Source organism: Oncorhynchus clarkii, chromosome 24 (assembly GCF_045791955.1).
Source record: "Oncorhynchus clarkii lewisi isolate Uvic-CL-2024 chromosome 24, UVic_Ocla_1.0, whole genome shotgun sequence".
NCBI lineage: Eukaryota > Metazoa > Chordata > Actinopteri > Salmoniformes > Salmonidae > Oncorhynchus > Oncorhynchus clarkii.
This window is the reverse complement of record NC_092170.1, coordinates 34,067,025-34,082,304: the sequence shown is the minus strand read 5'-3', so window position 1 is coordinate 34,082,304 and position 15,280 is coordinate 34,067,025. Positions and strand designations below refer to the sequence as shown.

General features: G+C 46.2%; 1 protein-coding gene across 1 annotated transcript in view; it reads left to right on the top strand.

Annotated features, from left to right (window-relative positions):
• Positions 1 to 15,280, top strand: part of LOC139382646 (dynein cytoplasmic 2 heavy chain 1) — a 263,106-nt gene that overhangs the window by 236,004 nt on the left and 11,822 nt on the right. Inside the window, exons 74-75 of the mRNA XM_071126737.1 lie at positions 3,533 to 3,649; positions 8,238 to 8,447. Of these exons, the coding sequence (XP_070982838.1) occupies positions 3,533 to 3,649; positions 8,238 to 8,447 (327 nt within the window). The remainder of the gene's footprint in view (positions 1 to 3,532; positions 3,650 to 8,237; positions 8,448 to 15,280) is intronic.

The window sequence follows — 15,280 nt, the reverse complement described above, 5'->3', positions numbered from 1 at the left end:
GTCATTCTTATTAACACAACCTGATTAGTGTGTCCACCCACAGTGCTCAGAAACACACAAATCACAGTTACATTATGGTCATTCATATTAACACAACATGCAAGTCTTACCAAATTCTAATGCACGTTGAAGATGTCCAGATTTCCTTTTTTTATTGTTGTGTTTTGAGTTACTAAGAAAGGCATTTCGCTATACTTAAATGTGACATTATAAACCTGAAACCTGAGTAAAGAACATTATCACTAGCCTACGTCAATATACTATCCCCCATAGTAGATAAGTTGACCTATTCTATTGGTCCGCTTGTCAAGAAAGAAATAGACTCTGGGACAGTTGTGCGATGACATACCCCCAGATCAACTATTATTTATTCAAATTACGGGGCACTTTTGCGGAATCAGATTAAGCTTAATATTAGACTAAATTGCACTTTTAAACTAGACTAACTGAAATTGCATTTCTCAGACATGGTTTAAAATGGTTTCAGACTTGCCCTAGTCTAGATTTAAAAAGTCTGATTTCCAGAAGGGCGATTAGAGCTAATCTAGAGCTAAGTGGAGGCTTAAACTGAACCTGATAATAATGACCAAAGAGCACCAGCAATTCCAGACAGGAGAAACCCACGGAATAATGTTGATTAAATCAATTGCCATGCTCGTTTCTGTATCTGCAGTGCCTTCGGAAAGTATTCAGACCCCTTGACTTTTTCCACGTTTTGTTACATTACAGCCTTATTCTAAAATGGATTCAATAAAATAAAAAACACAGCAATCTACACACAATACCCCTTAATGACAAAGTGAAAACAAGTTCTTAGGAATGTTTAGAAATGTATTAAAAATTAAATTATTCAGCACCTTTGCTTTGACACTCGAAATTGAGCTCAGGTGCATCCTGTTTCCATGAATCATCCTTGAGATGTTTCTACCATTTGATTGGAGGCCACTTGTGGTAAATTCATTTGATTGGACATGATTTGGAAAAGGAAAAACCTGTCTATATAAGGTCCTACAGTTGACAGTGAATGTCAGAGCAAAAACCAAGCCATGAGGTTGGAGGAATTGTCCGTAGAGCTCAGAGACATGATTGTGTCAAGGCACAGATCTGGGGAAGAGTACCAAAGCATTTCTGCTGGATTGAAGGTCCCCAAGAACACAGGGCCTCCATCATTCTTAAATGGAAGAAGTTTGGAAACACCAAGACTCTTCCCAGAGCTGGCCGCCTGGCCAAACCGAGCAATCGGGGGAGAAGCGCCTTGGTCAGGGAGGTGACCAAGAAACCTGATGGTCACTCTGACAGAGCTCTAGAGTTCCTCTGTGGAGATGGGAGAACCTTATAGAAGGACAACCATCTCTGCAGCACTCCACCAATCAGGCCTTTATGGTAGAGTGGCCAGACGGAAGCAACTCCTCAGTAAAAGGCACATGACAGCCCGCTTGGAGTTTGCCACGCACCTAAAGACTCTCAGACCATGAGAAACAAGATTCTCTGGTCTGATGAAACCAAGATTGAACTCTTTAACTTGAATGCCAAGTGTCACGTCTGGAGGAAACCTGGCACCATCCCTATGGTGAAGCATGGTGGTGGCAGCATCACGTCTGGAGGAAACCTGGCACCATCCCTATGGTGAAGCATGGTGGTGGCAGCATCACGTCTGGAGGAAACCTGGCACCATCCCTATGGTGAAGCATGGTAGTGGCAGCATCATGTCTGGAGGAAACCTGGCACCATCCCTATGGTGAAGCATGGTGGTGGCAGCATCACGTCTAGAGGAAACCTGGCACCATCCCTATGGTGAAGCATGGTGGTGGCGGCATCACGTCTGGAGGAAACCTGGCACCATCCCTATGGTGAAGCATGGTGGTGGCGGCATCACATCTGGAGGAAACCTGGCACCATTCCTATGGTGAAGCATGGTGGTGGCAGCATCATGTCTGGAGGAAACCTGGCACCATCCCTATGGTGAAGCATGGTAGTGGCAGCATCATGCTGTGGGGATCTTTTTCAGCTGCAGGGACTGGATCAGGATCGAGGGAAAGATGAACGGAGCAAAGTATAGAGAGATCCTTGATGAAAACCTGTTCCAGAGCGCTCAGACTGGGGCGAAGATTCTCCTTCCAACAGGACAACGAGCACACAGCCAAGACACAGCGCAGGAGTAGCTTCCGGACAAGTCTCTGAATGTGCTTGAGTGACCCGGACTTGAACCCGATCGAACATCGCTGGAGACCTGAAAATAGCTGTGCAGCAACGCTCCCCATCCAACCTGACAGAGCTTGAGAGGATCTGGAGAGAAGAATGGGAGAAACTCCCCAAATACAGGTGTTGCAAGCCTGTAGCATCATACCCAAGAAGAGTCGAGGCTGTAATCACTGACAACGGTGATTCAACAAAGTACTGAGTAAAGGGTCTGAATACTTATGTAAATATAATAATTTCTAATAACCTGTTTATACTTTGTCATTATGGGGTATTGTGTATAGACTGATTAGGGGGGAAAACTATTTAATCAATTTTAGAATAAGGCTGTAACGTAACAAAATGTGGAAAAAGTCAAGGGGTCTGAATACTTTCCGAAGGCAAGTAAAATACAGCTGACATTTGTTTGCTTTAGCCAAGGCTTTTATGTGACTCTCTTCGGGGAAGGCCCTTTCCTACAAGTACTGATCAGCTTGAGCTTTTTGACATCTGGAACCTAACACAAAATGCTTATGTATCAGTGTCCCGGGTTTTTAATGAGGCTGAACAAAGATGAACTGGTTAGTCCTTACTTTAGTCTGGGACTCCCTAGTCTAGAACTAATTAATCTGTGAAGTTAAGCAACACCTCAGAAAGCCATTTTAAAAATCTGGATTAATTTAAATAGAATTAGCCTAGTCCTGATGTGAATTTGTTCTCCTCACCCTTCTCTCCCCCGCCCCCGCTAAACTAGAAACAAAGAGTTCCAATAGGGTTCTTTGGTTGTTCCCATAGGATAACCCTTTTTGGTTCCAGGTAGAACCCATTTTGGTTCCAGGTAGAACCCTCTTTAAAACTGGTTCTTCATGGAACCCAAAAGTATTCTACCTGGAAACAAAATGGTTCTACCTGCAACCAAAAATAGTTCTTCAAAGGGTTCTCCTATGGAGACAGCCAGACCCTTTAAGGTTGTAGATAGCATCTTTTTTTCTAGGAGTGTATCCTCTGACTCTCTCCTGAGTGGGGCTGAGAAAGTAGGTGGAGAGTTCACCCAGACCAAATTAAACCCATTTATCAGACCGTCTATTCCTCTAATCTCCACAGAGCACCAAACACACACACACACACACACACACACACACACACACACTCACATCTCAGAACAGAAACCAAATCTCTACTATCAGGGTATAAACTTCTCTGCTGGTCTGTTTTTTTTTTATCTGTCCAATGATTGGACGGCTGGATGGACTGATTGATGTACTATGCTGAGCTGTCAAGGTCATTGTCCACACGCATTAACTTCTCCACCCTTTGTTTTTCTGTCTGTCTGTCTGTCTCTCTCTCACTCCAGGTGATCACCCAGCTGAGGATTCTGAGCCGCTCGGTAGCAGCAGGATCAAAGTTTGACAGGGAGATCTGGTCCAATGGCCTCTCTCCTGTCCTCAACCTATGGAAGAAACTCAACCAGGTAACTCTCTCTTTCTTTCTCCCTCTCTGCTCTCTCCTCTATCTACCTGAACAGCTGCTGTGTCTTTGTGTGTGTGTGTGTGTGTGTGTGTGTGTGTGTGTGTGTGTGTGTGTGTGTGTGTGTGTGTGCTTGCTCGTGTGTGTTGGCCTGTGGCTGGCCACTCCTCGGTTTTGCTAGTGTATGCAGTTGCTTAGAAACCACCACCTTTCAAATCAATGAAATGTCCCCTTTTGTGTTAAATAATTTAGCCCTTCTCTCCCTCCTCCTCCTCATCCCCCCCCCCCTCTCTCTCTCTCCCTCATTCCCTCTCTCTCTCTCCCTCATTCTCTCTCTCTCTCTCTCTCCCTCATTCTCTCTCTCTCTCTCGCTCATTCTCTCTCTCTCCATCCTCATTACCTCTCCCTCCTCATTCCCTCTCTCTCTACCTCCCTCCTCATTCCTCTCTCTCTCTCTCTGTATCTCTCTCCCTCTCTCTCTCTCCCTCATTCCCTCTCTCTCTCTCTCCCTCATTCCCTCTCTCTCTCTCTCCCTCATTCTCTCTCTCTCTCTCATTCTCTCTCTCTCCCTCCTCATTCCCTCTCTCTCTCTCTCGCTCATTCTCTCCCTCCCTCCTCCTCATTCCCCCTCTCTCTCCCCCTCCCTCCTCATTCCCCTCTCTCTCTCTCTCTCCCTCATTCCCTCTCTCTCCCTCCTCCTCATTCCCCCTCTCTCCCCCTCCCTCCTCATTCCCCTCTCTCTCTCTCTCTCTCTCCCTCATTCCCTCTCTCTCCCTCCTCCTCATCCCCCCCCCCCTCTCTCTCTCTCTCTCTCTCTCTCCCTCATTCCCTTTGCCTAATTCTCTCTCTCTCTCTCTCTCTCTCCCTCATTCTCTCTCTCTCCCTCATTCCCTCTCTCTCCATCCTCATTACCTCTCCCTCCTCATTCCCTCTCTCTCTCTCTCCCTCTCTCCTCCCCATTCCCCCCTCTTTCTCCCTCATTCCCTCTCTCTCTCTACCTCCCTCCTCAATCCCCCTCTCTCTACCTCCCTCCTCAATCCCCCCTCTCTCTACCTCCCTCCTCTATCCCCCCTCTCTCTACCTCCCTCCTCAATCCCCCCTCTCTCTACCTCCCTCCTCAATCCCCCCTCTCTCTACCTCCCTCCTCAATCCCCCCTCTCTCTACCTCCCTCCTCAATTCCCCCTCTCTCTACCTCCCTCCTCAATTCCCCCTCTCTACCTCCCTCCACAATCCCCCCTCTCTCTACCTCCCTCCACAATCCCCCCTCTCTCTACCTCCCTCCTCAATCCCCCTCTCTCTCCCTCCTCCTCATTCCCTCTCTCTCTCCCTCCTCCTCATTCCCTCTCTCTCCCTCCTCCTCATTCCCCTCTCTCTCCCATTAGTTTCTGTCTTGTTCTGTGGGCCTGAAAACACAATATATTATTATGTGTGTGTGTGTGTGTGTGTGTGTGTGTGTGTGTGTGTGTGTGTGTGTGTGTGTGTGTGTGTGTGTGTGTGTGTGTATTGTTGATGTACCTGTGTCCTCCTAGCCTCAGTAATAGGGATCTGATATATGTGTATATATGTAAATGACCTCACAGCTGCTGTTGTTGTCTGTTGATTGGTCATTGAGGTGGGTGAAGTGTTTTTTGATTGGCTATAATAAGGTCTGTCTTCAGGAGACAGAAGTGAAGAGGAGACTGTACTTAGTTTTCCCTTTGTAAACAAGCTTATTTTATGTTAATAATACCCCAGGAGCCATTAATGAGCTTATGTCGTGTCCCCTCTGCCCAATGTGTCTGTCTTTAAGTTAATGCTTCATCCTGGGTGTGGATTCACCAGAGCATTGAGGTGCAAAATCCCCAAATATCTGAACAGTCATGCACCACCTCCACTGTTGATTCTGATATAATGTATTACTTTCTCTATGGAAACCGAAGTGTTTGTCTCTTGGATCCATTCTAACAGTGGTTCTCTGTGGAAACAGAAGTGTTTGTCTCTTGGGTCCATTCTAACAGTGGTTCTCTGTGGAAACAGAAGTGTTTGTCTCTTGGATCCATTCTAACAGTGGTTCTCTGTGGAAACAGAAGTGTTTGTCTCTTGGGTCCATTCTAACAGTGGTTCTCTGTGGAAACAGAAGTGTTTGTCTCTTGGGTCCATTCTAACAGTGGTTCTCTGTGGAAACAGAAGTGTTTGTCTCTTGGATCCATTCTAACAGTGGTTCTCTGTGGAAACAGAAGTGTTTGTCTCTTGGGTCCATTCTAACAGTGGTTCTCTGTGGAAACAGAAGTGTTTGTCTCTTGGATCCATTCTAACAGTGGTTCTCTGTGGAAACAGAAGTGTTTGTCTCTTGGATCCATTCTAACAGTGGTTCTCTGTGGAAACAGAAGTGTTTGTCTCTTGGATCCATTCTAACAGTGGTTCTCTGTGGAAACAGAAGTGTTTGTCTCTTGGGTCCATTCTAACAGTGGTTCTCTGTGGAAACCGAAGTGTTTGTCTCTTGGATCCATTCTAACAGTGGTTCTCTGTGGAAACAGAAGTGTTTGTCTCTTGGATCCATTCTAACAGTGGTTCTCTGTGGAAACAGAAGTGTTTGTCTCTTGGATCCATTCTAACAGTGGTTCTCTGTGGAAACCAAAGTGTTTGTCTCTTGGATCCATTCTAACAGTGGTTCTCTGTGGAAACAGAAGTGTTTGTCTCTTGGATCCATTCTAACAGTGGTTCTCTGTGGAAACAGAAGTGTTTGTCTCTTGGATCCATTCTAACAGTGGTTCTCTGTGGAAACAGAAGTGTTTGTCTCTTGGATCCATTCTAACAGTGGTTCTCTGTGGAAACAGAAGTGTTTGTCTCTTGGATCCATTCTAACAGTGGTTCTCTGTGGAAACAGAAGTGTTTGTCTCTTGGATCCATTCTAACAGTGGTTCTCTGTGGAAACAGAAGTGTTTGTCTCTTGGATCCATTCTAACAGTGGTTCTCTGTGGAAACAGAAGTGTTTGTCTCTTGGGTCCATTCTAACAGTGGTTCTCTGTGGAAACAGAAGTGTTTGTCTCTTGGGTCCATTCTAACAGTGGTTCTCTGTGGAAACAGAAGTGTTTGTCTCTTGGGTCCATTCTAACAGTGGTTCTCTGTGGAAACAGAAGTGTTTGTCTCTTGGATCCATTCTAACAGTGGTTCTCTGTGGAAAAAGAAGTGTTTGTCTCTTGGGTCCATTCTAACAGTGGTTCTCTGTGGAAACAGAAGTGTTTGTTTCTTGGGTCCATTCTAACAGTGGTTCTCTGTGGAAATAGATCATGTATTCAGTGTGTGTCCTAGTGTTGTTTACTCAAATGTAATTCAAGTCTCTATAAAGCTGATTAAGTTCCTTCATCGTGTGTGTGCGTGTGTGTGTGTGTGTGTGCGTGTGTGTGTGTGTGTGTGTATTTCCTCTTCTTGTAAACATTCCCACTGTGAGTCTCTCAGGTGGGTAATTTGTTTATTTAATGATTCATGTTGCTATAGTGGAGCAGTGTTGTATGTTGCAGACGTCATTGTTCTTTCTTCCCCAGGACCAGGCTATGACTTTTCTGAGAGTAAGAATAGGCTACACACACACACACACACACACACACACACACACACACACACACACACACACACACACACACACACACACACCATTGTCGTGTTTGATATCAGTAGGAGAATGATGTATTGTGTTAAAGTGTTTTTATATGGGTGTCACTTTGACATCCCAGAATCTAGTGCAGCACCCCGCTGGTTTTAATTAATGGCTGGTCCCACATCGGGTCCCTGTAAATCCTCATTAGCATGTCTTACCCAGCCTGCACCAGGGGGAGAGAATACAACGCTGAGGAAGAACACAAACAACAGAGAGAATAAAAGAAGAGGAGGACAGTGCGTCTCTGTTTTGTTGTCTTAGGAGAGAGTGATCGTGTGAATACAGGACTGTTATTGTGTCAGAGCAGTGTGTTTTTGCTAAATGAATTCACTCTTTTCTCCCTGTGATTTTGGGAGGCAGTTGAGGGGATCATTGGTTTGTATATTATTTTGTTCACAACCCTTTGACGACTCTTTTTGGTGCGTGTGTGTTTTTGTGTAGTGCGAGCCTGTGTGTGTCAAACCCAGATCCCAGCCCCCTGACGGTAGCAGATATGAATGCTCCATTCCATTGGTCAGTCTACGAGGGGCGGATCCTCTCTGTAAGGGGTGGTGTATAACTAGCTCAAGAAGGACGAGCAGCTAATGACCAGCTAATTACTCATCCTACTACCTCCTAGCAGCGAGCTAATCATCTCTAGTCAATCACCTATTAATCGTCTGTTGGCATTAAGCTATTGGGGTGGCATGCATTTTACACAAGTCATTTAATTATCCTCGCTCTCGCTCTCTCTCTCTCTCGCTCTCTCTTTGTCTCTCTCTCTCTGCCTCTCTCTCTCTCTGTCTCTCTGTCTCTCTCTCTCTGTCTCTCTCTCTCTGTCTCTCTCTCTCTCTCTCTTTCTCTCTGTCTCTCTGTCTCTCTCTCTCTCTCTCTGTCCCTCTCTCTCACTCTCTCTCTCTCCCTCTCTCTCTCTCTCCCTCTCTGTCTCTCTCTGTCTATCTATCTGTCTTTCAGGGCTCGTCTCTCATCCATCAAAAAGTTGCCCCACCGACGGAAGGTCAGGGGTCACCTGTCTTGTCCTTCATTGTTCTGGAACAGTTCAATGCTATCCGATTGGTCCAGGGCATCCACCAATCCCTGGCTGCGCTGAGTAAGGTGATCAGAGGGACTTCGCTGCTCACCGCTGACGTCCACAAACTGGCCACTGCTCTACTCAACCAGGAGGTAGTGTGTGTGGGGGGAGGGGGGGGGTGTTACCATCCCATGGGCTTGGCATCAGATCATCACAGCCCTTTTCGGTAACACTTTATTTTAACGGTCTGTAATAAACCATATTTAAGGCGTTTATAAAGTGTCTGTTCACCATGTATTAATCATTACTCCCACATTTTATAAACCATTTACTAATCATTAGTAAGTATTTTTGCAGACCCTAATCTAAAGTGAGCGATATGTATGCTTCATAAATACTTTATAAATGTTTTGAGTGACCAACACCCACACAAGATGACTAACCTGCTCATCAGACATCTCATTCCAAAATCATTCATCTGGAGTTGGTCCCCGTTTGCTGCTCGAACAGCCTTTCTACTAGATGTTGGAACATTACTGTGGGGTCTTGCTTCCATTCAGCCACAAGAGCATTATTGAGGTCAGGCACTGATGTTGGGCGATTAGGCCTGGCTCGCAGTCGGCGTTCCAATTCATCCCAAAGGTGTTCGATGGGGTTGAGGTCAAGGCTCTGTGCAGGCCAGTCAAATTTTTCCACACCGATCTCGACAAGCAATGTCTGTATGGACCTTGCTTTGTGCTCGGGAGCATTGTCATGCTGAAACAGGAAAGGTTTCCAAAGTTCCTGTTTCCACATGGTTGGAAGCACAGGATTGTCTAGAATGTCATTATATGCTGTAGCGTTAAGATTTATATTCACTGGAATTAAGGGATCTAGCCCGAGTGATGAAAAACAGCCCTAGACCATTATTCCTCCTCCACCAGACTTTACAGTTGGCACTATGAGTTGGGGCAGGTAGCGTCCTCCTGGCATCCGCCGAACCCAGATTGGTCCGTCAGCCTGCCAGATGGTGACGTTTGATTCATCACTCCAGAGAATTTCCACTGGAAATCCAATGGCGGAGAGCTTTACACCACTCCAGCTGATTCATGGCATTGCGCATGGTGATCTTATGCTTTTGTGCGGCTGCCAGGTCATTTTGAAGCTCTCGACGAACAATTATTGTGCTGATGTTGCATCCAGAGGCAGTTTGGAACTCGGTAGTGAGTGTTGCAACCAAGAACAGATGGTTTGTATGCGCTACGAGCTTCAGCACTCAGCGGTCCCGTTCTGTGAGCTGGTGTGGCCTACCACTGGTGTGGCCTACCACTGTGCCGTTGTTGCTCCTAAACATTTCCACTTCACAATAACAGCACTTACAGTTGACCGGGGCAGCTCTAGCAGGGCAGGAGTTTGACAAACTGACTTGTTGGAAAGGTGGCATCCTATGACGGTGCCACGTTGAAAGTCATTGAGCTCTTCAGGAAGGCCATTCTACTGCCAATGTTTGTCTATGAAGATTGCATGGCTGCTTATACATCTGTCAGAAACAGGTGTGGCTGAAATAGCTGAATCCACTCATTTGAACATGTGTCCACATACTTTTGTATATATAGTGTGTGTGTATATATATATTTCCTGTGTGAATAACAAGCTTACTAAGATTTACAAATGTGGGAGTAATAATTAATAGATGGTGAGTTAACTGTTTATAAATGCCTTATAAAGGGTTTATTATGGACCCTTCTCTCTCTCTTCTTTCTCTTCTCTCTCTCTCTCTTCCTCTCTCTCTCTCTCTCTTACTCTCTCTCGCTCACTTCTCTCTTCCTCTCTCGCTCTCTTCTCCTCTCTCGCTCTTCTCTCTTCCTCTATCTCTTCTCTCTCCTCTCTTCCTCTCTCTTCTCTCTCCTCTCTTCCTCTCTCTCTCCTCTCGTCTCTTCTCTCTCTCTTCTCTCTCTCTCTTCTCTCTCCTCTCACTCTCCCCTCTCCTCTATATTCTCTCTCCTCTCTCTCTCTCTTACTCTCTCTCGCTCACTTCTCTCTTCCTCTCTCGCTCTCTTCTCCTCTTTCGCTCTTCTCTCTTCCTCTATCTCTTCTCTCTCCTCTCTTCCTCTCTCTCCTCTCGTCTCTTCTCTCTCTCTTCTCTCTCTCTTTCTCTCTCTCTCTCTCTCTCTCTCTCTCTCTCTCTCTCTCTCTCTCTCTCTCTCTGTGTTGTGATCTCTTCTGTGGGACTGAGACTGCTGATGTGTTTGATGATGAGACGGCCCCCTGCTTGACTCCAGGCTCTGATTGGACGCTTGATTATTTTAAAATGATCTTCTGTGATTGGAGGAGCAGAGTTAGCCAGTGGGAGTCATTTTCTACTTCCCCACCTCTACTTTGATCCCACAGACAATATTAGTGAAGCGATACAATTTGACGTATTGTTCCAAAAACACACACAGACACACACACACGCACGCGCACACGCACAGAGACACACAGACACGCACGCGCACACGCACAGGCGCGCGCACACACACACACACACACACACACACACACTACTCTCTCCTCATCCAGCCAGTTCTCCTCAAGGTAGTTGGAATCGGTGTTTCAAGTGTGCATGTACAGTGAAATGCTGTTCTTTCAAACTGAAAACCCAACGATGTGATATACACTATTAAAGTAATACTAAGAAGAAAAAATAAGAAATATGAAGAACACCATAAGTAACTATATACAGGTCAGTTCCAATACCATATTTACAATGTACAGGAATACTGGGATACTCGGTAGTGGAACTCGGGTATGATCAGGGATACTGGAGTGATGGAGGTAGATATATATACATCTACATCTACATACCTATACATATCTACCTCCATCACTCCAGTATCCCTGTCACCTTAACCCTATACATATCTACCTCCATCACTCCAGTATCCCTGTCACCTAACATACATATCTACCACCATCACTCCAGTATCCCTGTCACCTTACCTCTATACATATCTACCTCCATCACTCCAGTATCCCTGTCACCTAACATACATATCTACCTCCATCACTCCAGTATCCCTGTCACCTTACCTCTATACATATCTACCTCCATCACTCCAGTATCCCTGTCACCTAACATACATATCTACCTCCATCACTGTCACCTTACCTCTATACATATCTACCTCCATCACTCCAGTATCCCTGTCACCTAACATACATGTCAACCTCCATCACTCCAGTATCTGAGGAGTGGCTTCTATTTGGCCACTCTACCATAAAGGCCTTGATTGTTGGAGTACTGCCAAGATGGTTGTCCTTCTGGAAGGTTCTCCCATCTCCACAGAGGGACTCTGGAGCTCTGTCAGAGTGACCATCAGGTTTTTGGTCACCTCCCTGACCAAGGCCCTTCTCCCCAGATTGCTCAGTTTGGTTGGGCTTCAAGCTCTGGGAAGAGTCGACACAATCCTGTCTCGGAGCTCTACGGACAACTCTTTCGACCTCATGTCTTGGTTTTTGCTCTGACATTCACTGTCAACTGTAGGACCTTATATAGACAGGTTTTTCCCTTTCCAAATCATGTCCAATCAAATTAATTTACCACAGGTGGCCTCCAATCAAGTTGTAGAAACATCTCAAGGATGATCAATGGAAACAGGATGCACCTGAGCTCAATGTAGAGTCTCATAGGAAAGGGTCTAAATACTTATGTAAATACGTTTTTTTTCTAAAAACCAGTTTTTTTCTTTGTTATTATGGGGTATTGTTTGTAGATTGATGAGGGAAAAAAATATTTGATCAATTTTAGAATAAGGCTGTAACGAAACAAAATGTGGAAAAATTTAAGGGGTCTGAATACTTTCCGAATGCACTGTAAATGTATGTGCATATTGTGTGTGAGTGTTGGAGTGACAGTGAGTGAGTGTTGGAGTGACAGTGTGATTGATTGAGTGAGTGAGTGTTGGAGTGACAGTGTGTGAGTGAGTGAGTGTTGGAGTGACAGTGTGTGTGTGAGTGAGTGTTGGAGTGACAGTGAGTGAGTGTTGGAGTGACAGTGTGATTGAGTGAGTGAGTGTTGGAGTGACAGTGTGTGAGTGAGTGAGTGTTGGAGTGACAGTGTGTGTGTGAGTGAGTGTTGGAGTGACAGTGTGAGTGAGTGAGTGAGTGAGTGAGTGAGTGAGTGAGTGAGTGAGTGACAAGTGTGTGAGTGAGTGAGTGTTGGAGTGACAGTGTGTGAGTGAGTGTTGGAGTGACAGTGTGTGAGTGTTGGAGTGACAGTGTGATTGAGTGAGTGAGTGAGTGAGTGACAGTGTGTGAGTTTTGGAGTGACAAGTGTGTGTGTGAGTGAGTGTTGGAGTGACAGTGTGATTGAGTGAGTGACAGTGTGTGAGTGAGTGTTGGAGTGACAGTGTGTGAGTGAGTGTTGGAGTGACGGTAGGTTTGTGAGTGTTGGAGTGACAGTGTGTGTGTGAGTGTTGGAGTGACAGTGTGTGTGTGAGTGAGTGAGTGTTGGAGTGACAGTGTGTGTGTGAGTGTTGGAGTGACAGTGTGTGTGTGAGTGTTGGAGTGACAGTGTGTGTGAATGTTGGAGTGACGGTGTGTGTGTGAGTGAGTGTTGGAGTGACAGTGTGTGTGAGTGAGTGAGTGAGTGTTGGAGTGACAGTGTGTGTGTGAGTGTTGGAGTGACAGTGTGAGTGTTGGAGTGACTGTGTGTGTGTGTGTGTGTGTGTGTGTGTTGGGAGTGTGTGTGTGTGTGTGTGTGTTGGGAGTGTGTGTGTTGGGAGTGACTGTGTGTGTGTGTGTGTGTGTGTGTGTGTGTGAGTGACAGTGTGTGTGAGTGTGTGTTGGGAGTGACAGTGTGTGTGTGTGTGTGAGTGAGTGAGTGAGTGAGTGTTGGGAGTGACAGTGTGTGTGTGTGTGTTGGGAGTGACTGTGTGTGTGTGAGTGTGTTGGGAGTGACTGTGTGAGTGTGTGTTGGGAGTGACTGTGTGTGTGAGTGTGTGTTGGGAGTGACAGTGTGTGTGTGAAATAAAACTTGAATGAAGATACAAGGTTATATCTCAGATAGTCTGTGTAGCTATTTATCAGGGACAGAAGCTGTTCAACAGTCCACATCGCCCTCTGTAAGCGCCATGTGATCGAGGGTGGTGCTGTTGCCATACCAGACAGTGATGCAGCCCGTCAAGATGCTCTCAACCTCCTGAGGGGGAAGAGGCGCTGTTGGACCTTCTTCACACTTGTGCGCATGTGTTTGGACCATTTTAAGCCTTTAGTGATTTGGACAACGAGGAACTTGAAGGCTGGGAAAGGAGAGAGTAAAGGAGTGAGAGGCAGATACGGAGGTAGGAAGAGAGAGATAGGGATACAGAGAGAGAGATAGGGATACAGAGAGAGAGATAGGGATACAGAGAGAGAGATAGGGAGACAGAGAGAGAGATAGGGATACAGAGAGAGAGATAGGGATACAGAGAGAGAGATAGGGATACAGAGAGAGAGATAGGGATACAGAGAGAGAGATAGGGAGACAGAGAGAGAGATAGGGAGACAGAGAGGGAGACAGAGAGAGAGATAGGGAGACAGAGAGAGAGAGATAGGGAGACAGAGAGAGAGATAGGGATACAGAGAGAGAGATAGGGAGACAGAGAGAGAGATAGGGAGACAGAGAGAGAGATAGGGAGACAGAGAGGGATACAGAGAGAGAGATAGGGATACAGAGAGAGAGATAGGGAGACAGAGAGAGAGAGAGGGATACAGAGAGAGAGATAGGGATACAGAGAGAGAGATAGGGATACAGAGAGAGAGATAGGGATACAGAGAGAGAGATAGGGAGACAGAGAGAGAGATAGGGAGACAGAGAGGGAGACAGAGAGAGAGATAGGGAGACAGAGAGAGAGAGATAGGGAGACAGAGAGAGAGATAGGGATACAGAGAGAGAGATAGGGATACAGAGAGAGAGATAGGGATACAGAGAGAGAGATAGGGATACAGAGAGAGAGATAGGGAGACAGAGAGAGAGATAGGGAGACAGAGAGAGAGATAGGGAGACAGAGAGGGAGACAGAGAGAGAGATAGGGAGACAGAGAGAGAGATAGGGATACAGAGAGAGAGATAGGGATACAGAGAGAGCGATAGGGATACAGAGAGAGAGATAGGGATACAGAGAGAGAGATAGGGATACAGAGAGAGAGATAGGGATACAGAGAGAGAGATAGGGATACAGAGAGATAGGGAGACAGAGAGATAGGGAGACAGAGAGGGAGACAGAGAGAGAGATAGGGAGACAGAGAGAGAGAGATAGGGAGACAGAGAGAGAGAGATAGGGAGACAGAGAGAGAGAGATAGGGAGACAGAGAGAGAGATAGGGAGACAGAGAGAGAGATAGGGAGACAGAGAGAGAGATAGGGAGACAGAGAGAGAGATAGGGAGACAGAGAGAGAGATGGGGAGGGAGAGAGAGATAGGGGGGGAGTTATAGGGAGAGATATAGGGAGACAGAGAGAGAGAGATAGGGAGACAGAGAGAGAGATAGGGAGGCAGATATGGAGGTAGGAAGAGAGAGATAGGGAGGGAGAGAGAGAGAGATAGGGAGACAGATACGGAGGTAGGAAGAGAGAGATAGGGAGACAGATACGGAGGTAGGAAGAGAGAGAGAGATTTGTCCGTTTACCGCCTCTCCATCCCATAATCCTGTGTGGAGCTGCCTTAAATGCTCTTATCTCTCTCTGTCTCTCCCTATCTCTCTCTCTGTCTCCCTATCTCTCTCTCTGTCTCCCTATCTCTCTCTCTGTCTCCCTATCTCTCTCTCTGTCTCTCCCTATCTCTCTCCCTCCCTATCTCTCTATCTGTCTCTCCCTATCTCTCTCTCTGTCTCCATATCTCTCTCTCTGTCTCTCCCTATCTCTCTCCCTCCCTAGGAAGAGAGAGATAGGGAGACAGATACGGAGGTAGGAAGAGAGAGAGAGATTTGTCCGTTTACCGCCTCTCCATCCCATAATCCTGTGTGGAGCTGCCTTAAATGCTCTTAT